Here is a 24,196-nt window from a genome sequence, read left to right on the forward strand (position 1 = left end):
CATTACTCATGTAGGCAGTTTAGAGACGAGACAATGCAAGGACAACTGACAACTTTATTCATCAAAAATACATACAGGTCATAAAAAAACAAATGTTACATAAACTCATGTGAGGCTTCATTATTTTCAAATAAAAGGTATTATCTAAAAAACAGTGAGAGTGCATGACTCTTCGTTCATAACATTGACGGCTGAAATGCGTTTATTCTCCGTTCTCCATAGAGCTCTCCTGAGTGTCGTCATTCTCAGTCTTCTCGTCATCTGAGAAAATAAAAACACACACATACATACAGGTAATTATCACCAATGAGAAGAGGCCATCCTTTACATTAGTATCCACCAAACCACTGGTTTATAAAACTAATTATACAACAGTTAGTTCCAAGTAATTTGATTGGACAAGAGGCATTCCATGAGTGCTGATATACAGTATAACAGCACTGGGACTTTTAACTATATGTATCACTCCGAAATGACCGTTAATCCAAAGTAGCTAGCCTGCAGATGTTTGTGTTCAGGTTGCTAGGCAACAGTCCAGTTGCGGAACTATTTTTTGTTGCCAAAATAAATGATTAAATAAACAAACAAATCATAATCTGTTGTCACTTATGTCTGTTGTCACTTATGTCAACTAATACATTGCGCTGTAGAACTGTTGTATAAATGCAATATCACACTGGAGGTCGTGCTGTTATACTGAATATCAGCACGGCTGTGATTGTCTTCTACTCGGCCTGCGGCCTCGTACCTACGACCCAATCACAGCCGTGCTGATATTCAGAAAACACTCCCTCTCGTGTGATATTGCTTAAATATGAGGGTGAATCACAATTGTAGACTGATTATTCAACACTGTCTCCATCATTATTAGGTTTACTTTCATGTTATAGCCACACTAACCTAGCCGGGATCCAGATCTGAATGCACTCTTTAGCCCACTATTCTCCCTTAAACCTGACAAAATGTACAGTCACTGGCCACTTCATAAGGCACACCTTGCTAGTACCGAGTTGGACCCCGCCTTTTGCCTTCAGAACTGCCTTAATTCATCGTGGCATAGATTCAACAAGGTGCTGCAACAAACATTCCTCAGAGATTTTGGTCCATATTGACATTATTACATCACGCAGTTGCTGAAGATTTGTGACAAGAAAATCTCTCCCCACACCATTACACCACCACCACCATTTGCGCCCAGAGAACTGCCGCTCACTGGATATTTTCCTGACCATTCTCTGTTACCCCTAGAGATGGTTGTGCGGGAAAATCCCAGTAGATCAGCACTTGAAAAATATTACAAACAGAAATACTCAAAACAGCCCGTCTGGCACCAACACCCATGCCACGTTCAAAGTCACTTAAATCATCTTTCTTCCCCATTCTGATGCTGGTTTGAACTTCAGCAGATCGTCTTGACCATGTATACATGCCTAAATGCATTGAGTTGCTGCCGCATGATTGGCTGATTAGATATTTGTGTTAACAAGCAGTTGAAAAGGTGTACCTAATGAAGTGGCCGGTGAGTGTAGATCCCAGCTCACTTATAAGATTAAACACTCCCATCACTGCATGCCCACTGTTGCCCATAGGAGGGCACTACGGCCACAGTCATCAGGTTTACTCACTGTCCAGTGTCTGCTGAAGTTCCTGGATGGTACTGAGGAGCACATGGAACTGTTTCTTCCTCAACTCCAGCTGATGAGGGAAACAGAGTCATTTAAGCAGATAGATTAATTATCAATTATACAACAGTTAGTTCCGACCAAGTCATTTGATTGGACAAGAGGCATTCCATGAGTGCTGATTTACAGCATAACAGCACTGGGACTTTTAACTATATGTATCACTCCGCCGCACAGATGTTCTACTAAATGACCGTTAATTAGAGTCTAATTATTAGACTACATGTTTGTGTTCAGGTTACTAGGCAACAGTCCATTTGAAGTTCAGTTGCGGAACTATTTTTTGTTTATTTTTATGATTAAATAAACAAACAAATCATAATCTGTTGTCGCTTATTACTGTTAACTAATAAATGGCGCTGTAGAACTGTTGTATAAAAGCAATATCACACTCGAGGTCGTGCTGTTATACTGAACATCAGCACGGCTGTGATTGTCTTCCTACTCGGCCTGTGGCCTCATACCTACGACCCAATCACAGCCGTGCTGATATTCAGTATAACACACTCCCTCTCGTGTGATATTGCTTAAATATCCTCCAACCACAAAAGGCGAGAGGGAAACCATGTCACTCACCTTGTCTTCCACGTTCTCTTTGATATGGGACAGCTGCTGGAGCTCCTTGTCAAGCGCCTCCAACTGCCTGTAGTCGACACGTCCCAAAAAGAAAATCAAAGCCTTCATCAATGTCCTTCAACATATTCATTTTTTTTCTTTTTTAAGTAATTTTTTCTGAGTGGGGCAGTCCCACTCATATTTTTCATTTTATTGACAGATACAGTAGAGATTTAGACAGGAAGGATGGGTGAGAGAGAGAAGAGGGATGACATGCAGGATATGTCCCCGGCCGGAATCGAACCGGGGACCCTGCGGTTACATGGTCAACGCTTAACCCGCTACGCCACCTAAGCGCCCCGTCCTTCAACATATTCTACTGATACACAGAAATTCACTTAATGAAGTTGTACATTTGGATGATGCTGATCAATTGTTATTGTCAACATGACGTGCGAAGAGAAAAAGGAAGTAAACTCACTTCAGTGTTTCATGGCGATCGGGATGTTGCTGGATAACCTTCGCCAGTGCGTCATACTCTGAAAAACGAACAAGTAAAGTTTAAGGAGACTTAAACAGAAGATACCCTTTCAAAATGACGTTAACCCGTATATCGGTTGTTAAGTCGTGACGTGTTCCCGGGTCCAACGTTGGCTGAGGCGCTCTCTTCGAAATGCCGCAGTAATAATAATAATTCGTTATATTTGTATAGCGCTTTTCCGAGGCTCAAAGATTTCTGACAATATGGGAAAAACGGGAAAGTGCTGTGTCCCTTGTTGTATGAATAGATCCGAGTCTAAACAAACGATTGAACTGTCATTCTACCGCTGTAGTACACTGGTACTCTGGTGGGGGGAATTTTTTATTTGGACCCGGAAATTGCTAAACGTCACGCGTGACGTCAGACTTAACAACCGCCATGTACTCTGTCAATGAATGTCGGGGGTCCAAGTCCTCACCTTGGCGGTTCTTTCGTATTCTCTTCGCCCTCTGGATCTCCTTTTTGCATTCCGATATTTTCTCATGTGCAGATGTGATGTTTTGTTCTAAAAAAAAAAAAAAAGAGACAAGCAAAATATAACCGTAATGTTAGTTACTGGTTATGATCGCAACTCAAAGAGCCTTGGCTTGTGTGATCGACTGCTAAGAGTGTTTCACTGAGCGAAGCCGGAGCAACCTAGCATTGCTCACCTATGTCTGTGTATATCTTCTCATAGTTTTCCATTTCCCGGAGGTTCATGTCGTACACCAGCAAAGTCTTTCCCATTGAGAATTCACATTGTGCCAATATGCCCAACATCCGCTGGTACTGCGTGAATCTGAAAAGAGGAGAGGAGGAGAGGATTACTTCACTTTGTATTACGTCAGATTGAGATACAAGCTTAACCATATTGACGTACTCTTCTCTGACATCCACTACCCCCCAGCACTGCGTCTCCTGAGACACCCGCTTTCCCCTCTACTGTGTCCCCTGTGGCTTCTACTGCCCCCCTTGTACTGTCTCTCTGTTCTCCAGTGTCTATATATATATCTTTTAAAAATCATCACTGAGGCTGCCAATGGCCCCGGGCCTGAGCTGGATTACTCTTCCTGCTACGACTGGTGGATTGATGATTCACTTGCATAGTCAAATGTATTGATTGTAAGTCGCTTTGGAATAGGGCGTCTGCTAAATGCCAAAAATGTAAATGTCTCTGGTCAAGCCAGGGTTAACCGTTAACCGTGATTGGGAAGAGATGTCAACGGCATGTATGTATGTATGTATGTATGTACCCTTCCTCAGGCGACGCGGTTGAGGTGCACCATTTGGTGAAACTCTTCAACAGCACATTGATCCGCCGGTCATCTCCAGCTCCGTCTCCATCGATGAGGAGACGCTTCCGGATAACTTCATCTGTAGGCACCAGATTTGGAATATAACACATGATGAGCAATAGCTGGGGCAATAAACTAGTTCATAACTAAACTACTCTAGCTAAGTTCTTTGTAATGTATTATCACGATTTAATAAACTAATTAGCTAGCTGGCTAGTACAGTGTCACGTTAGAATTATAAGGTTCTATCTCAATTTTTGTCAAAATTGAGTTTGTTATATAATCTGATCCATTAGGTGTTTATTAATGCCTGTGTGGTGTTATTTTTTAAAATGTTGACATTTTTGAGTTAGTAATTCATAAAATACAAAGGTTCCATCTCACAAAACATAACGGAATGTAAAAACGTTGACGCTCAATATCTCTGAACTACCCTAAACGGAGATAGAACCTTATCATTCTAAACGGAGATAGAACCTTATCATTCTAAACGGAGATAGAACCTTATCATTCTAAACGGAGATATAACCTTATCATTCTAAACGGAGATAGAACCTTATCATTCTAAACGGAGATAGAACCTTCTCATTCTAAACGGAGATAGAACCTTATCATTCTAAACTCACGAGTAGCTTACTGGGGCAAGCACATTTTTAAAAAGAAAGAAAGTTGTCTTGTGACTTTAAAACTCTTGCTAGACATGTAGCACACTAGCTAGCTAGCCAACATTGAAGTCAGGAGTATTCAGATATATAGTGGACAAATCACAAATACGCAGACGTGTTTCAACAGATAAGGTCTGTTACAAAAACACCCAACAAATTAAGTATTTAGGTAAAGGTGAAATACTCAATTAACTAATGTTACCATCGGTTACAGCCCCCATCTGTTCAGCACGACTTCTGGTTCTTCGAAATTCGAATAAAAACTTTATTAGTATCACAGGAAATAAACAAGTCTTGTGGAAGAAGTGCCCCGCCTCTGAAAAACACAACCCTGATTGGTCAAAAGGGCCCAAGCGTGTTCGTTTCTGACAGTATGAGAATGGCCTGGAAACTGTCACGCTTCATCCGCCATTGTGGATCAAACGTCTCCACTCAACCTATTCACAGTTGAATAGTTGACTGTATGTTTATGAAAACAAAGATTAGAACAAATGCAAAACAAAGATGTATAACAGTTAAAGGAGTTATATGGACAGAGATCTGTGCCACTATAATCTGAATTTGAATTACTGACTTTGAATTTGAATTGCTCAATTTGAATAAAAAAAAAAAAGACTTTGAATCACATAATTTGAATTTGTATTGTTTAACTTGAATAACTGAATTGAATACAAATTCAAATTATGTGATTCAAAGTAAAAAAAAAAAAAAATTGAGCAATTCAAATTCAAAGTCAGTAATTCAGATTCAGATTCTAGTGGCACAGATCTCTGTCCATAGAGTTAACTTATGGAATACTTTTGAAAAGGAAATGAAAATGTGTAGTACACTAAAAGGATTTTAAAAAAATATTAAAAAATAAGATGATTAACACAGAGTTATAAAACAGAGGTTTAAATATAGTTTTTGTTTGGTATTTTTGAACTTTTTGTTGACATGCGTAAGTGACATTTTGTTTGTAAAAGTTTCAATGTTTTGATTATGCATGCATGGGGGAAAAAACATACATGTAACAAGGGTAGGCGCAATAAGCCATGGCTTCAGCCTACACCTTTTTGGTCCTGGTACGCATTGTGACTGTGTACATTTTTTATATCTGTATTGTGAATTGTATAAGGGACCAAAATAAACATTCTCAAAATCAAAATAAAAAAAATAGTTGCCCCCTAAGAAGACACAAAATGGCGCCGGTTTCTTATTTCAATGTGATCCTCAATGAAACCGCTGGCGTGCGTGCGTCAAACGTAAGTGCGTAAGTGACGTCTGGCGTCCCAGAATGCAGTCTGGTAAACAGAAAAACACAACCCTGATTGGTCAAAAGGACCCAAGCGTGTTCGTTTCTGACAGTATGAGAATGCCTTGAAACTGTCACACTTCATCCGCCATTGTGGCTCAAACGTCTCGACTCAACCCTATTCACAGTTGCCCCCCTATGAAGACACAAAATGGCGCCAGTTTCTTATTTCAATATGATCCAATGTGAAACCGCTGTCGTGCGTGCGTACGTCTGGCTCCCAGAATGTAAGTGACGTACGTACGTAAGTGACGTCTGGCGTCCCAGAATGCAGTCTGGTAAACAGACATGGCAGCACCTGGTAAAGACCTCCACAGCCAGTGAGCAGCATTGCATTCGTTTCTGTTTCTCCACGATCTCATCTTTGATATCCGGCCACATTCAACAGATTTAAATCTGTCTGGAGTCACACTTGCATCTCTAACGTCCAGGACATTGGTAAGAGCAAAGTTCTGACATTTCTATATCGGCTGTTAATGACTTAATGACAAGACATGGCTGGTCCTGCTAGCTTACCAGGCTAGCGAGCTAATGTTAGCCACCACTCCCAGAATGACAGCAGATGTTGAGCCTAAAACATGTTGTTCAGAGGACTGTAAGTAAGTGTGCACACTTTAACTCAAAGTGATCTAAAAGTTTAGGTAGCCGATTTGAACCGTATATAGTAACCTAACCTATTCACTCACTCATATCCCAAACCAAAAGATCACCAAGAACTGATGAATCAAGACAGCCTACATCAAGCCTACATGTTGTTCAGAGGACTGTGTCTAGTGTATACTGTATGACATACATATCATTTCATCGTATCAAAGGAACGCTTGTCAAATGGATGGATCTGCCCTGCATTGTGTTTTCACTTGATTGTTCCCTTGATGTGTTCTATGCAATAGGGAATGAAACATTTAGCTGTCAAGTTGTTGCCCATCTGCAAGTGGTAGTAAATATTTTCATAGGCAAAGGATTTAAGTTAGTGTGAAGATGGGAAACAATCACAGTCTCTCTTTTTAGTGTTTTCCCCTGCTTTTATATTCATTCTATGCATATACAGTACAGGCCAAAAGTTTGGACACACCTTCTCATTCAATGCGTTTCCTTTATTTTCATGACTATTTACATTGTAGATTCTCACTGAAGGCATCAAAACTATGAATGAACACATGTGGAATGATGTACTTAACAACAAAAAAGTGTGAAATAACTCTAAATATGTCTTATATTTTAGATTCCTCAAAGTAGCCACCCTTTGCTTTTTTGTTGTTAATAAAATACAATTGTTTTGTTGTTAATAGAATATATAATAATAATAGTATATATATATATATAATAACATATTATTATTAACACTTATTATATTTAATATTATTATTATATATTTTATTAACAACAAAAAAGCAAAGGGTGGATACTTTGAGGAATCTAAAATATAAGACATATTTAGAGTTATTTCACACTTTATTGTTAAATACATAATTCCTATGTGTTCATTCATAGTTTTGATGCCTTCAGTGAGAATCTACAATGTACCAAATAGTCATGAAAATAAAGGAAACGCATTGAATAAGAAGGTGTGTCCTGTCCAAACTTTTGGCCTGTATGTTTTTTTAAATATATGTTTTTATGTTTTATGTTCTTATTCCTGTTGTAAAGCACTTTGAGCTGCATTTCTTGTATGAAAGATGCTATATAAATAAAGCTTTACTTACTTACTTACTTACACTACAGGAGTAGGTGTCAAAGTCAGCTAAATGGATTCAGCAGACAGAAGAGATGGATAATGTACCTCCATGAAGCTATTTCTGTTGGGCTCTTTAGATTCAAATTGGCTACCTAAACTTTTAGATCACTTTGAGTTAAAGTGTGCTACACCGACCTCACCTGTGATTGATGAACTTGTTGTGACCTCTCTGTTCAGTTAGGTGTCAACAAAGATAACAGTAATGAAGAGGTCGTCAGGTGACAAGGATCTCACTCCAGACCTATTTTTTTTGTGACCACGATTGAGCTACTATTCAAAATGACACTTCTGATCACTTAAACTCACAATGCTGCTATGAGGCTTTCATACGGAGTGTAGCCTAATCTGTTATGATGAAAAATGTGTCTATTACCTTATGTTTGCACACTGAGAAAATGTGCCTGTTGAGAAGTCAATGACCACTCCAAAAAAATGAAAAGTGGTACAATGATGCTTTGAATTTCATGTTTCAGTAAAGTTTACTCAACAATAATAGACAAAAAACACATGATCATTTAAGATAGTCATATAGCCTAGTGTGAGGCGTTTATGCGAAGAAAGAAGATATTTTGGGGACTGAAATATAATGAAACTGATTAAATATATATGTTTCCTACTTTAAGTTAACAATCATTTCCACACCCAAATTGTGATAGATCTTCTTTTTTTTTTTTTTTTTATCACAATAGACAAGACAAACAAGTCAAACTCAAAGCAATGGAATATGCATGCTTTACTGTGGTACATGCATCTAAGAAGGATGCAGTTAACAAATGTTGTTCTTCTAAATGTTACTGCGTTATTAGAGGATCCTGTTTCTGTGACATGTGTTAAGAGTTAATGCAGGGTTTCTCAAACACGATCCTCTTGTCTACAAAGATTTGCATTAAAACAATTACGCTTCTCCTAACAAGACTCAATAACTTCTATCAATATAGAATACCATATTAGTAACACCTATTTCAACTAACTAGCTCTTTGTAAAGCTGGCATGTGTCAGCTTGTCAACATTTCAAAGATTGGTGATTCATACCAAGTAGGCTAGGCCTTGGCCTGATGAGGTAGGCCTAGTGTGTAGCCAGCATGTTGCTCAGCCAAGTCCAGTGTGGGGGCCAGTTGTGTTGTAGGCGTTGATGTAGGCTGACTTGAGTCATCAGTTCTTGGTGATCTTTTGGTTTGGGATACGAGTGAGTGAATAGGATGGGTCACTTGCCTTAAATGATGTTTCATTCCAGAAAGTGTTTTCTGGAAAGAAATATGTGACAGACTAACAAAAGAGTTTTAGAGATGCGATGGGAGTATGGAACCGTCCCTGGCTGTTGCTGATTGGATACCCTCATACCAACACCTATGGCACCTACCCTCTGGAACTCCCTCCCCACAGTGATCCGCAACGCCCCCACCCTGGACTCCTTCAAACTAGCCCTTAAAACCCACCTGTTCTCCAAGGCTTTTGGCCCCTAGTCAATGTTTCAGTTTTGCTTTGTTTGTTTTCTGTTTTGTCTGTCTGACCATTCCCCTTTAGAATTGTAAAGCGTCCTTGGGTTTTTTGAAAGGCGCTATAGAAATTGAAGTTATTATTATCATTATTATTATTATTATGGGAAAAATTCCTCCACATTCTTGTTATTGTCGAAAACAACACGGTTGTGTTCTGATAATGGAAGTCATGTAGGCAATCTCTTTCTGTTTATAATACGCCTAATGCCTTTATTAGCCTACACATTTTGAATTCATAATATTAGACTACACGTGTTTACAAAAACGAAGATGCAAATTCAACACCCCACAGAGAACAGTGGTTTTATAAACAAGTAGCCTAAACTCGGCGGTCTAGGGTCTAGTCCGCAGTGAATTTGAACATTATTTTGGGATGTGAGAAAGTGTACAAAAACGGAAGTGCTGGATTTCAGATCTGTCCAGTGGCTCAAGCAAAAGCCCCCCCCACCCCCAAAGGGGTAAACAACGTTTTTCTTTTTCTTAATCTTTCAAACGGATTATTACGGGCTGCAAACCGCAGGGCTCTGGGGTGGTTAACCAGGGATAGTGCTTATTGGATTGGATTACCATGCAGCGGCGAGGAGCTCCGTAAGTAGCCTCTGTGGTAGCAGCCAGCGTGGAAGCTGCAGATCAGAGATCCCGGGCAGATCCTCCAGGTGCATGGTGGGAGGTGTGTCCTCCCAGACAGACAACCCCAACATCCCTAAACAGTGATTACAGCATCAAGGCATGAACAACAATGAACCTGACCAACCCCTCTCTCTCTGTCTCTCTCTCTCTCTCTCTCTCTCTCTCTCTCTCTCTCTCCCTCTCTCTCCCTGTCACCTAGATTCCTGTTCAAGCTTGTGTGGCGGCCAGTGATCACCCAAACTGATGAGGATCTACTGATTGAGTTAAGATTGAGTTCCCTTTTTCACGTTTGACAAGGTATGGGTCCGGTGAACACATTGCTCTATGTTTTGATTCATAATCTAACTAACTCCTGTTCCTACACTTGAAGTTCACTGTGCAGAGTAATGCAACACAGAATTAGATTCCCCATTTGGGACAGCTGCAGGTTTTCAAAGGCCCTTTCATTACAAAATCTCATTAAACATTCATACGACATTCATAACTCATCACATACAAATGATATAACGAGCGTAGAACATAGCTGTTCATGAGTGCAATATGATAGTATGTCTATAATTCATCTATTTTTTGCAAAGGCATTTACTGTAAACTATTATCATATATTTTTTGAAGATGATCATAATGCAGGAACCAAGCTAATGTGTAGATAAAGTTGTACAGTCTTATGAAGTGTTACAGACTGAAGTTCAAATGGAGATATTAGGGGTGTAATGGGTCCTTCGGTTCGGTTCGTGTGTGTACTGAACAAGTGTAGCGTTCTATGGACAATGGACTGCACTTATATAGTGCCTTTATCCAAAGCGCTTTACAACGGCCTCTCATTCACCCATTCACACACACATTCACACACCAATGGCGGCAAGTTACCATGCAAGGCGCCGGCCCGCTCACTGGGAGCAATTTGGGGTTCAGTGTCTTGCCCAAGGACACTTCGACATGTGGCCAGCCGGGGCTCAAACCGCCGATCTGCCAACCTTGCGATCATTAGACGGAGGCTCTACCTCCTGCGCCACAGCCGCCCCGCCCACGTTCTTTTACCCACTGCACTTTTGTGTGTGTTGAAATAGTCTCAGCCACTACGCATGCGCACACACGTCACAGAGAGATTATTAGTAATTCAGCAGTCATTATGGCAAACGCAGATAAACTAGCGCTTGAAGTTCCTCCAGCTTAGTATACATTTATTGAATTAAAGGGGAAATCTGAGACATACAATTTGATCGTATTATCTCTTCATCTATTTTCTTTTCAATTAATGATTTAAGCCATTAAGTTCGTTCCCAAAGTATAAGCTTGTTTGACTCCATTGTTTGTATATCAGTGTTTCCTCTACATGCATTTCATCGTGGCGGTCCGCCACGATGGAATTTCCTCCGCCACCATTCAGGTTTCTCAACCCCCCCAAAAAAAAAAGATTTAGGCCGCTTTTCAGACCTTCACAGCGCTAGACACACCCACAAGCGCGAATATAATCGACATTAACGCTGTTTTACTTGTCCGGAGCAGGTAAAACTTTCGCCGAGTTTGTTTGCGCGAGCACGGCGACGCTGCTAGATCCCGGATGTTTTTAACTGTGTGCAGGAAGAACAACAGACGGCGCAGGCGTGAGACTAGACTAGTTGATCATGAGTGAAGATATTATCAAAGCGTACGGGTGATCGACAGATAATACCTTCACTCACAATCATCTAGTCTAGTCTCGGGCCTGCGCTGTCTGTTGTTCTTCCTGCACACAGGTAAAAATATCCAGGATCTAGCAGCGTCGCCGTGCTCGCGCAAACAAACCCGGCGAAAGTTTTACTCGCTCCGGACAAGTAAAACGGCGTTAATGTCGAGCCCTGTTGTTGTTGTCTGCGATTCCGTTGCATGCCTCGCCTCCCTTGGCTCTCTTGTGTAGGAGGTGTCTGAGATTCTTTTCCATGCATCCTAGAACAGAGACGATGGAGGTGTTTTTGCATGATGAATTGTTCACATATAAATGGACCAATTGAAGTCAAGGCAAGATCTGGAAGACCAAGATACATTTCTGATAGAATGGCCTGAGATCTGGTGAGAAATGCTCAGAAGAACCCACACATCACTGCAAAAGAGTTGCAAAAAATAGTAGCAGACACCGGTCTAGTTGTTCACAGGACAACAATACACCTTAAACAACAAAGACCTACATGGCTAGAAAGAATTTGCTCGAAAGAAGCCTTTCCTACGACCTCAACACAAAGTTAAGCGTCTGAAGTATGCAAAATAAAACCTTGAGAAACCTGAAGCCTATTGGAACAATGACGAAACCAAAATTGAACTTTTTGGTCACAACCAAAAAGGTATGTTTGGAGAAAAAAGGGTGAAGCATTTGTAGAGAAGAACACTTTGATATCTGTTAAGCATGGAGGTGGATCCATTATGCTTTGGGGTTGTGTAGCAGCTGGGGGCACAGGCAATATTGTGCGGGTGGAAGGAGGAATGGATTCCACCAAATATCAAGACATTCTAGAGGCTAATGTTAGGTCAGTCCAGAAATTGAAGTTGAAGACAGTGGGTAAGACAACGACCCGAAGTCCTAAGAGCCCATATCCAGGCCAGATATAATCTCCAGATATAATCTCCTCCATAATGATAATGAAAAGAAGGGGAGACGATTTTTTTTATTGACAACGGAATTACATGCTGGAAAAACATGCAGACACAGACAATAAGAGACACACGGGAGAAGTACAGGAAAACATTTTATTTTTTTGGGCCATCCTCGAGTTTTGGCTGAAATTACGTCGTTGTTTTGAGCGCGCGTGCGCGTTTCATGCGCGTGCACGCGAAAAAATCGCGAGCGCGCGCGGTCAGCACTACCCGCCACCATTGTAAAAATTCCTGGAGGAAACACTGTATATGATATAGTTGTAAACAAACACTGTAATGTAATTATTTGAAATCTGTGAAAATATTGCTGACAGTGGCTTTAAATGTGTTGAGAATATCTTTGGTATGTTCTGATAAACACGATGGAACACAGAGCCGACGGACACCTTTGCACATAAAGGTTGTGTTCAGATGTCTCAAATAATTGATAAATATGATATGTCATAGAAAAATCAAGTGTTAAATATTCACATAACAATTGGATAGGACACATAACATAACACATAACAGTGGAAATATATTTGCTCCATTATGTTTGTGTCGTTGGTGACCGGGTATGCAGATATCACTGATAGGGCTTACACACCGGCAGTTCCGAACGCCGGTTCGCGTTCGCGTACCGAAACCTCCGAACGTTGGCGCTGTCTGGCGAACGAGCCCGCGTTCATACCAGTGTATCGTTCGCCAGACATCGCCAACGTTCGGAGGTTTCGGTACGCGAACGCGAACCGGCGTTCGGAACTGCCGGTGTGAAAGAGGCCAGTGTGGGTCTTTAACACCAATTGACATACAGTACATACAGTTTCAATAACATGTACCTTCTTGGGATCCATTGCTGCAAACTGCTTTTTAAAGAAAAGGCAATCTGTCACTTGATTCTGTAGATCTTGTACACTTTTATTGGTGTACATTTACATGTACATTTTCGGCATTTAGCAGACGCCTTATTCCAAAGCGACTTACAATCAATACATTTGACTAAGCAAGTGAATCATCAATCCACCAGTCGTAGCAGGAAGAGTAATCCAGCTCAGAAGGAAAAACCTTCTTCTAAACCTAGTTTTTTAAAAATGTGTTATTATTTTTTTATTTTTTTAATATATAAACACTGGAGAAACAGAGAAACAGTACAAGGGGTTCAATATACGTTTTTAGGGGACACCGTAGAGGGGAAAAGCGGGTGTCTTCAGGAGACAGGTGCACTTGTATTGTAGAAATATAAAAAATAAATTGATGATTGTGTCCCAGACTTGTATAACCCCGGCTGGCCACGTATCCAGGTGTCCTTGAGCAAGGCACTGAACCCCTAATTGCTCCTCGGTCGCCGTCTATGGCCGACCCCTTGCCTAGAGCATCAAATACCAACTTCCAACAATTGACTGACAAGTTGAAATTAAATTAAATTATTATTATTATTATTATTATTATATAAAGGGAATATGGTAATATTGGAATGCTATGCGATTATGATTTGGAGTTTAGTTAAGAAACCTGGCATATTCTCCATGTAGTGATACAGTGATGATGTTACAGTAAATCTGGGTGCAGCGAATGCTATAGGAGTCTCACTAAATCAAACATTCTGGGTTCCCGGATCACCAGCTGAACGTCTGAATGGGCAAACGTCCATGAAGGTGTAATAAACCTCCGTCTCTTCTCCTACATGGTGTGTGAGTGTGCTCCTTCCCTAGGTGATGCATTTAGACTGTCACCCATGCGCCCCATGCGCCCCGCGCAGTGACGCAAAAAAAAGCAGTGAGAAACGTGAATCTACATGCTAGAAAGCAGCCACGCTGAAATAAGTAGGACATCAGTGTCTGATCTCCTCCCTCCCTTTCCTGGTGGAAAGAAAGCTCCAGTATTTTTTTTGTGTGTGGTCATTTACACTTTTGCGTTTGAGGACCTACTGCCCAGTGCCATTAATATGCATTATGGAGAGTGTAAGCATTAGACGGTCAGGGAGCGAGTTTTATTATGTTAGGGATTATTTCATGTTCACATCTAACACTTTTTTATTATTATTTTTTTTCATCCGTAATGAATACATTAGAATGGGCACGTTTCGGTTTAAATAGTCGTCTTCAATGTCATTATAACCCATTATTAAATCACATTATTTCAGTTTAGAGTAATTTAAATATTATAGTATGCATGTTTTCGGGGGGGTTTTGATAACCGGCACCGCTAATAATAAGATGTGGCAGCATTAACCTGACAAGTGACACGGCACTAGTCTTATGGCAAGCCGTTTTAACATTTATTAGCTAAATTTGACTAGTCGTAATTCGATTTTTACTCGTCTAAATTTGTATTCAAGATATCATCGCTAGCCTGGCCGTGCTGTGCTACTACCCTCGTCCCGGGAGGTAGCCACCACTCCCTCCCCGGTTTGGGGGTTGCCATCTCCGCAGGTGAGTGTCAGTCCTTCCCAACCCTCACTCACTACTGCGGGATTTGGTTGCTGGCATGGCACGGCTAGGCTGGCCGGCCGCGCGGGTTCGGTCCCAGGCTGGCAATACAGATGACAACGGCAACGGCGGCACCGCGCTGTCGTTCTGGTTCACTGCCATGCTTACACGGCTCGCTGCCCACCAACCGCTGGTAGCTCCCAGCCTATCCACTGACCTGCTCCCACCTGTACTCTGGTTTCATCTTCAGCTTGGTTTCGCCCTCCTGCTGCTCCTGTCGTTTTGCCCTGGACTCCCGGCCATCTCACCTGCCCCCCACCTCCCCCTGCCCTTCTCTCGTCTCACCTATACTGCCACTCTGACTCTGTGTTCCATGTTACTTGTTGTTTTTGTGTTTCCCATATCCCCTATATTGTCAGCGTCTTTGAGCCTCGGAAAAGCGCTATATAAATGTAATGAATTATTATTATTATCTATAACGTCATTCTGACTAGTCAAAACGACAGTTAGAGATATCTGTAATTGAGTTTTGACTAGTCAAAATAATAGTTGCAGACAGGGTTCGAGTTATAAGCTGAACTCTGTGGGGGTCTCCAAAATAACAGTGCGAAATGTTCTCATGCACGCGCGAATCATGCCCACACAGCGATGGGACTTACAAGTTTTAATTAGCTATAGGCAGTAGCGGATTAAGGTGGTCAGTGGCCCTAGGCTACTCCTTTGTGTGAGGACCCCCCGCCTCCATACACAAGCCTCCCCCCTCCCCAAAATATACAACTCACGAGCACCCTGCACACACACACCACTCATAATGCTTTACCATAAAACACTTAAACACTTTAATAACACAATAACACAACAGTGTTAATAATGCAAAGAATAAAAAAAAAAGTTCAGTGCATTCAGTTCTGTCTCTATTGCTCTCCTCTCCCGTTGTCTCTCTGTTACTGTCCTGTTGTCTGTCTCTCTGTTGCTGTCCTGTTGTCTGTCTCTCTGTTGCTGTCCTGTTGTCCGTCTCTCTGTTGCTCCCCTCAGCTCTAAATGAAAGAAATGAATTAGCTAATTAGTTGGCATGTAAACATAGTTAGGGTTGGGTACAGTTTGGGTTTTATTCGATACCGGTGACAAATCGATACTTTAAAAACGGTACCGGTACAGAAACATCATCCTCATCCTCAAATCCCAACATATCCTGACGCTACAGCTGCAGGCTACTCATTTCACCACATCAACAGCCCCACATGAAACAACAGCTATAAAAGCGATAGTCACACATGTATCTCGGCCAATAATTGTGTTATTTTTGCTATACAGAAGGAGCGAAAAATACATTAGGTTAGTACACTAGGTTAGTAAAAAGTAAAAGCCACCTTACCTTTACGGAGACAAGATAGACCAAAGTGGTCTGTTTTCAGTAGGCTGAGTGGTCTGTTTTCAGTAGGCTGAGTGGTCTGTTTTCAGTAGGCTGAGTGGTCTGTTTTCAGTAGGCTGAGTGGTCTGTTTTCAGTAGGCTGAGTGGTCTGTTTTCAGTAGGCTGAGTGGTCTGTTTTCAGTAGGCTGAGTGGTCTGTTTTCAGTAGGTAGCAGAGTCCTCAGTAGTAGCAGCAGTAGTAGTAACAGTAGTAGCAGCAGGGCTAACGTTAGGTGTCATAGCAGGTTTCTTTGATAAAAACCCGACATTTTCTAGGCTTGATGACCCGGTCGGCAGCAGTGGCCTTTTTTTGGGCGGCATGGTAGCTACTGTATGTATATACTCCTGTATAGCTAATTAATGAATGTTTGCTTCTCAATAATAGGCTAGGTGCACGATCTCACTACTTCCTGAAAGGCAACTGGTGTCTCACTCTATTGGTTTAATTGATTAATCAGCTGTGCACTGTGTGTTCCAACGGTTTACCGCACAGCTGATTAATCAACCTTTTGCTGTTGCACAATATTCTACTGCGCCCCATGGTGTCTTGGTGGTGAAGTGCAGGCAGTCAAAGGCATACTGTCATTCACAGGAGATTAATGGTGCGCGTAGTTCTTTTGAAAAACGTGTTTATTTTACAATATTTATAATATAAATTAAATAATATTCATTACATTGACATTTTGATCAAATAATAGTTGTGGTAATGTATTATTAGCGACCCCCACAGATTTTTGATTTTACTGCCTTCATGGGAGCTCAGAGAGCCTCAGACCATCTCTATGGGAGCTCAGCTCCCATTGGCTCCCACATAACTCGAACCCTGGTTGCAGATATCTCAAACGTCATTATGATTAGTCCGAATTGTATTGCATGACGATGCTCATGATGCGAGGTATCTCATGATATTGGCGGGACCAGCAAAGCATTTGATGAGTGTTGGCAGAAGCAATGGCGGTTGCTGTGGTGGAGGATAGCGCGAAAATGCCATGAAATAGAGAGAACATATCATCAAGGGATTTGTGGTGAACGTGAGATTCGTTCACTAGATGCTTCTACTAGAAATCTACAGCGCAGTAATTGAAGCTGCTCCAGCGTTTTCTGACAACAACAGACATATCTGAAACGTCATTTCGCCTAGTCTAAACTCTAATTTAAGATATCTGTAATAACATTTCGACTAGGCAGAATGAAAGTTAAAGATATCACCAATTTGAGATATCAATCATTAAAATGAATTTCAAGATATCTATAACTTTATAATAGATATCTACAATTAAATTACGATTATTCCTAATTACAGTTTAAGATATCTTCAACTTAATTTTAGATATTTTTACGGACAATGTAGATATCTTGAATTAATGGGAATTAAAGATATCTTGAACTGGAATTATGACTAGTCAGAATGAAACCGTAGATATCTGAAACTGTAATTACAACTAGTCATAATTCAGTTGCAGATATCGGCAATGTGAATAGCTGATATCTACAACTGAATTGTAGATATCTGTAATGACAAACCCCATACACTTGAATGGCAAAATACATTTGAATTATCTTGCAGATAGTACTAGTTTTTTTTGTCTGTCTTACATGTAACGATGAATTGAGAATCAAGGACCCCAATTGAAATAAGCCAGTGGCTTTCTTGGGTTTTTATCCTGTTAGTTGACCTTGTATGTAATATGTACTTTCATGTACCTACTTCTGCAAATCTTCTAATAAAGTTTTCAATCAATCAATCAATCAATCTTACTAGTCAAAATATAATTACAGATATCTAAAATGTGAGTTTTGATTAGTCAAAATATAATTAAAGATATCTTGAATGTGAGTTTTGACTAGGCAACATGATGTTGCAGATATCAGTAATGAATATCCATTGTAGCTAATAAATGTTAAAACGGCTTGCTAGTCTGTGGGTTAAGTTGTTCCTCCTTAAAGTTTTTTTTATGATGTCCCCAGGGGGCATCCGTACATTGGAAACATGCGTTTCGCCCCCCAGTGTCAAATCGATGGAAGGAATCCTGAGAGTTCCACCACCTTAACTGCATGTTGTGTTGTTACATTGTAGCGGAAAGAATGTCGGAAAGGGCCGATGATGACGTCACCCGGGGGGAGCAGCGCAGAGCGGCCAGGCAGCAGATCCAGCAGCGGGGAGGAGAAGCGAGCAGCTCCACAGCAATGGCGACTGTTAGTCCCGAAAGCAGCATGCACGGACAGCCCTGGAGCAGCTGGGTGGATGCTGCCAAACTGCACGGCAACGACGGTGAGCGGAGCGAAAGACCCACTGTCTTTCTTTCGAGACATAACAGCGATGATCCCGACCGTCTTTTTTTTTTTTTTGCCGATAGCGTGCAGTTTTGTGCATAGGAAGAAGGGGGAACGCTACTGGTAGCAACATGCACTGTGTAAAGCCAAGCAAGTGCAACTATTTGATCCTCCTGTGTTGTTTTATCCCGATTGATCTCCCTCCTTTGTTTAGGTGCTGAATCGGAGGAAAGTTTGAAAGAGTTGGGCAAAAACCGAGAAGCCATGCGGCTGTGCAGAGAAGGTGAGTGGTTCTTGTTGTGCTGTGGCCAAAGCCAAGGTGTGTTTTGGGTCCTAGTGGGTTTGCAACACACACTCACTTTCACATGCATGCACCCCCCGACTGAAATGTCCCTGTTTGTTAAGCAAGTGCATGAGACTGAACGATGACACCGTGCATGCCTGATCAATCAGTTGATGTGATTCTGACGTCTATTGTCATGAGTTGACGGGAGGGTAGAGGGGAGTCCCCTGTCCCCTGAGTAGGTTGCACAGGTAACAACTGGCTCCTTCAATAGGATGACATCTTCTCTTAATCTTTAATGTGACAGATACAAATGCAGCGTATAGAGCTTGTGTGATTCTACATGCGACACATGTCAATATCTTTGTGTTGATGAGCCCATCTGAGTAAGGCCTGGTGTGTTTAGCATTCTTCAGGAGTTGCAGGACTTTGAAAGTTAAAACCAGAGCTATAAGGCTGTTTGTCAATAGTGTTCTAACAGTTATTAGTGATGGAAACTGTCTGACATCTTAACCATGGAGGTTTATTTCTGCATAATAACTTCATGCGTGTTCACCTTGGTTGTTTGAATTATCAGTTATAATAATATTTGCAGACATTGGTCTAAAATATTTATAAGCCATTTATAACGTGTTGCAGGCTTTATGCTATTTTAAAACATCCAAAGTCCAATCCATTGAATTCTATTTTAGAGACCGCAGCAATGATACTATACTAAGAGGTAAAAACATAGTGTTTGATTTAAAGAAAAAGACAATTCGTGACCTTAGAATTATAAGGTTCTATCTCCATTTTTGTCAAAATTGAGTTTTTTTTACATATTCTGATCCATTAGGTGTTTATTAATGCCTGTGTGGTGTTATTTTTAAAATGTTGAAATGTTTTAGTTAGTAATTAATAAAATACAAAGGTTCCATCTCACAAAACATAATGGAATGTAAAAACTTAATACAACTTAATAACTCAATATCTCTGAACTGCCCTAAACGGAGATAGAACCTTATCATTCTAAGCTCACGAATTGGAGTTAAACTACTTAAAGGCGAGACTAGTCATGTATGTAGCGGTGAGTACAGATGTTTCAGATCTAGCATGCTATCAAGGCACAATAATCACTATCCACAAATGCTGTACATAAAAAATAATGTAATTTATTGAAATAAGATGCACTTCATGGTAATTTTTTTTTTTTTTCTTTGATTAATTTCTTTAACTTAGATTCACACTCAGTCGGGCCGCAAGGTTCTGAACGTTTGTGATCGAAAAAGCTAAACGTCTAGAGCAAACACGGCTCTCATTTCGTTCCATATGCTGACAAACGTATCTCTCCTATTCACTACATCAGGTGTAGGTTCTAGAGTTCAGACATGGTTCTAGAGTGCCGGGGAAGAAATCCCATTTCACTCTGGTCATGTGACTCAGGCCTATACTATTGTGATGTCATCAGCGTGTGCCACCTTCCTCGAGCTATTCCGGTCCGATTATCGTTCTTTATTTTTTTCTTCTCCCATGTTGAAAAGGAAGGGGTTACATACTGTAGCTGTAGCCTACTTGTCAGGGCACTTCTCTAACGGTGCATTTGCATTGCCAAACAATGGGGCCTGTGTGCACCGTGCAGCCACATTGCACAATTTAGAGCAAATCACTTGTGATTGAGGTCCCACAGAAGCCACAGGAGAAGGACCTGTCCGATGTGTACGCACTTGGGAGGTGTCGCGGAGCGTTGTTGTTCAGCAACGTGTACCATACAGTACTCCTGGTTTTCTGATCCATAGTACATGGTAAATGGACTGCACTTATATAGCGCCTTTTTTGCTGTTCCAAAGCTGCTCCAAAGCGCTTTACAACGGCCTCTCATTCACCCATTCACACACACATTCACACACCAATGGCGGCAAGCTGCCATGCAAGGCGCCGGCCGGCCCCGCTCACTGGGAGCAATTTTGGGGTTCAGTGTCTTGCCCAAGGACACTTCGACATGTGGCCAGCCGGGGCTCGAACCGCCGATCTGCCAACCCTGTGATCATTAGATGGCGGCTCCTCTACCTCCTGAGACACAGCCGCCCCATAGTGCACTGACTCCTTTGCATCTCAAGTTGTGCTGTCCAGACAGATGAGGCCTAGAGGTTTGTTGTTGACATACTGTTTTGCAGGAGGAACGTTATTGTGGTTAGGGATGCTCCGATCTGGATTTTTGGGGCCGATACCGATCACCGATTTTTTTCCTCAAGATCAACCGATACCGATACCGATTTTTTTAAAAATACATAACTGTAGGCCTACTGACTGGATAGCTTACATATTTTTTGCTTTTTAGACAAAAGTTTTGATCCATTAGGCACCAAGCAAACGCAGACCCATTTTTATGGCATAGTAAAAGTCTGGCCTATCACCCAGTTAGGGCCTGAAGCCCAAGTCAGTCGATATGGCTGTATAAAAGACATCATAAACGTGGCCTTCATGGTTTACATACTGTTACGTCCTCCTATGTTTTCTGTTCAGTTATCTGTCTTCCCCAGAAAAAGGAAAAAAAAAAAAAGATCGGTTTTTGCGATCGGCCATTTTTGCCGATCACCGATCGAGTCATTTGGAGTGAAATCGGCCGATTTAAATCGGTGGCCGATAAATCGGAGCATCCCTAATTGTGGTGGCTGTCTTTGCCCCCCACACACACACACACACACACATTCACATATCCACCACAGAAGGCGGAAGGTTGGGCAATGTGGCTACGCCTCACACCCAGGTGTCCCAAGTGCTGAGAGTCCTGTGTTCCATTTATTAGGCTATATAGAGGGTTCCGGAAAGCGTTTCAACGATCTGTCTGTTAACCTTGAATAGGGTCCATGTATCCTATAATATACTGTACACTCAAGTCAGTGAAACACAGGGAAACACTGCCTCAGAGATGGCGAACGTCCTCCTGATGGCCTGATATCCTGCGTGATTTTTCCCAACATCATCAGATCTCAAGAGGTTATTGGAGGATCTTTTGAAGGACTTTCATCTTACCTGGTACCTACCTCTACCACATTAGTGCAGGAAGTGAAGGAAAGGGAGACTAGGAGGAGGTTCCCACTCCAGATACGAGGCGATTGCGATACTAGCCTTGCGATACTAGCCAGCCCTCCCGCCTCCTCACACACCTCCCTTTCCAAGCTTCTCTCCTCCTCCGTTTAGCATCTCGGTGGTTGAGATCCACAGACCCCTAAACGCTTCTCAGGTCTGCAGTCTAATCTTGTTCTCTAATCGTCCATTGTCATTCAGGCCAAGCCGTTCCGTAGCGTGGTAGCGAGTGTATTACAGCGTACCCTGTGGATGACTACACTTCTGCCATGACTCACCAGATATCTTCCCTGGTTGAACAGTCATTCTTACACACACACACACACACACGCACGTACTCTCACTCGTGTGATATAACACGACTTGCACGACTCATTGTGTGGACGACGTGTCTAAAATATTCCCTCGTCACGATTGTGATGATGTCTCACACTCAGTGCTTACATGCCATATCTCTAATTTTTGTACTGACAGCAGATGGAAAAGGGGGGAGCTGGGAAATGTAGTATGTCGTACCAGCAGGTCAGACTGTGTGTGTGTGTGTGTGTGTGTGTGTGTGTCTGTCTGTCTGAGTGCAGCCAGCCAACCAGCCATGCTCTGTACAGCGAGGCAACAGTAGCTGCTGTTACTCTACCTAGATCATTCATCACTGCCATGGATGAGGACAGGCAAATTAACTGGACTCTCTCTCTCTCTCTCTCTCTCTCTCTCTCTCTCTCTCTCTCTCTCTAGCTCTCTCTCTCTCTAGCTCTCTCTCTCTGTCTCTCTCGCTCTCTCTCTCGCTCTCTCTCTCTCGCTCTCTCTCTCTCTCTCTCTCGCTCTCTCTCTCTCTCTCTAGCTCTCTCTCTCTGTCTCTCTCTCTCGCTCTCTCTCTCGCTCTCTCTCGCTCTCTCTCTGTCTCTCTCTCTCTCTCTCTCTCTCTCTCTCTCTCTCTCTCTCTGTCTCTCTCTCTCTCTCTTGCTGACTTTCTCTTTCCCTCTCCTTTTAATTCCCTGGCAATACAAAAGAATGGAGTGAGGGAGAGACTAGTAGTACAATGTGTGTGTTCCACTACTCTTCAACCCCAGACGTTTCAGCAGTGTGGTCGCTAGTGACTTGAATGCAGAGTAGAACGGTTATTCAGCCGGTGTGCAGTTAACCAAGAGACCTGTTAGCCAACGTGAGCCGTTGGCAGTGCCCTCTGAATGTTTCTGTAAGGGACGTAGTGGCAGTTAAGTCACTGTTTGCCCCCATATCAGTGGCACGGTCTTGTTATTTTTCCAGTGAGTCCTTTACAGGATACTAGTTGTATTTTAAAAGCATCTTGTATCATCACCGTCTTTATCCCTTCAGATAGAACGATTTTCTTCCAAATAATGTCTCGCACAAGTTATGGCCGATGTGCTTGGAGCCATCCCTTTCCGGCATTTTCACGCGTCTGACCCCATTAGCCGCGAAAAAGTAGTTACTCAAAGCTAAGTCATTAAGCGAAGTCGCCCCAGACACTGACCCTTGGTTTAGTAAGTTTTTTTTATCCTTAATTCTCCCAAACAGAGCGGGCTTAGATTGACGTCCCTGAGAACACCAGGTAAAAAGCTTTGTGTCTGTGGACTCTAACGGGCTCCCTCTCCAGTGTGTGTGTGTGTGTGTGTGGGGGGGGGGGGGGGGGGGGGGGGTCTGTGACGTTCTAAAGGGTCCTCAGTGGCTCGTGCTTGAGGGGTCTCGACTCCTCCACACGTCTCGTCACCGCGCCCTGGGGTGATCACTTAATTAGCCCCCTTAATTAGCTCTTTGGCATTCTCTGTGCGAGGGTACATGTTGATGACGTCTCTGTCCTCTGAGATGAGAGGCTGGGGAAGATAAAGGGAGTTGTGTTGAGAGTCAGTGTCGAGCTTTAACGAATACTAGCACTCGTTTTAGTGTTTGGTTCTGTGAAGCGGCTGTCAGTGCTGGGGTGTGTTCACTTTGTCTGACACAGGAAGGGTCGTCGGATTTTATAGTTTGACCGTTTCCCCCTGGCGAGACCTAGCCTACATCTTTCAGCTACATGATGAAACCTGTTATGTTCGATATCAAGCGAATATTTAGTATGTTCACACACGTAATGTGTCGTGTGATTTGGATGGCTTTTTACTTAGTAAAAGTATGTTTTGCTTGAATGTTTTTTTTTCTGTTTATTAATTGTACAGCTAAACAAATATTTGCTGTATATAAAGGCCCGCATTGCTTCCCCGGATTCCCAAATAATATAGTTGACAGCTGAACC

The 24,196-nt window shown here is 42.0% G+C and overlaps 2 protein-coding genes across 2 annotated transcripts in view; one reads left to right on the forward strand and one right to left on the reverse strand.

Annotated features, from left to right (window-relative positions):
* Positions 1-46: 46 nt before the first annotated feature.
* Positions 47-5,009, reverse strand: thoc7 (THO complex 7). The gene is made up of 8 exons (XM_080545659.1): positions 4,920-5,009; positions 4,011-4,131; positions 3,429-3,556; positions 3,197-3,283; positions 2,719-2,776; positions 2,259-2,325; positions 1,626-1,695; positions 47-261 (listed from the first exon to the last, which is right to left on the reverse strand). Exons 1-8 carry the CDS (start codon positions 4,936-4,938, stop codon positions 203-205), a joined length of 609 nt encoding a protein of 202 aa, XP_080401785.1. The 5' UTR covers positions 4,939-5,009; the 3' UTR covers positions 47-202.
* A 13,404-nt stretch (positions 5,010-18,413) lies between these two features.
* The window catches only part of atxn7 (ataxin 7), a gene marked incomplete at its 5' end in the record, with an annotated part of 33,107 nt that continues 27,324 nt past the window's right edge, over positions 18,414-24,196 (forward strand). Inside the window, 2 exons of the mRNA XM_080546171.1 lie at positions 18,414-18,600; positions 18,817-18,885. Coding sequence (XP_080402297.1) covers positions 18,414-18,600; positions 18,817-18,885 — 256 coding nt within the window. The remainder of the gene's footprint in view (positions 18,601-18,816; positions 18,886-24,196) is intronic.

The sequence above is a fragment of the Nansenia antarctica genome, assembly GCF_963989245.1.
Source record: "Nansenia antarctica genome assembly, chromosome: 15".
Classification (NCBI taxonomy): Eukaryota; Metazoa; Chordata; class Actinopteri; order Argentiniformes; family Microstomatidae; genus Nansenia; species Nansenia antarctica.

Coding starts and splice junctions, on each gene's coding strand:
- thoc7 (XM_080545659.1), bottom strand. Junction 2,326..2,718: donor GATCGCCATGAAACACTGAA/GTGAGTTTACTT, acceptor TGTCGACTACAG/GCAGTTGGAGGCGCTTGACA. Junction 262..1,625: donor ACTTCAGCAGACACTGGACA/GTGAGTAAACCT, acceptor TTATTTTCTCAG/ATGACGAGAAGACTGAGAAT.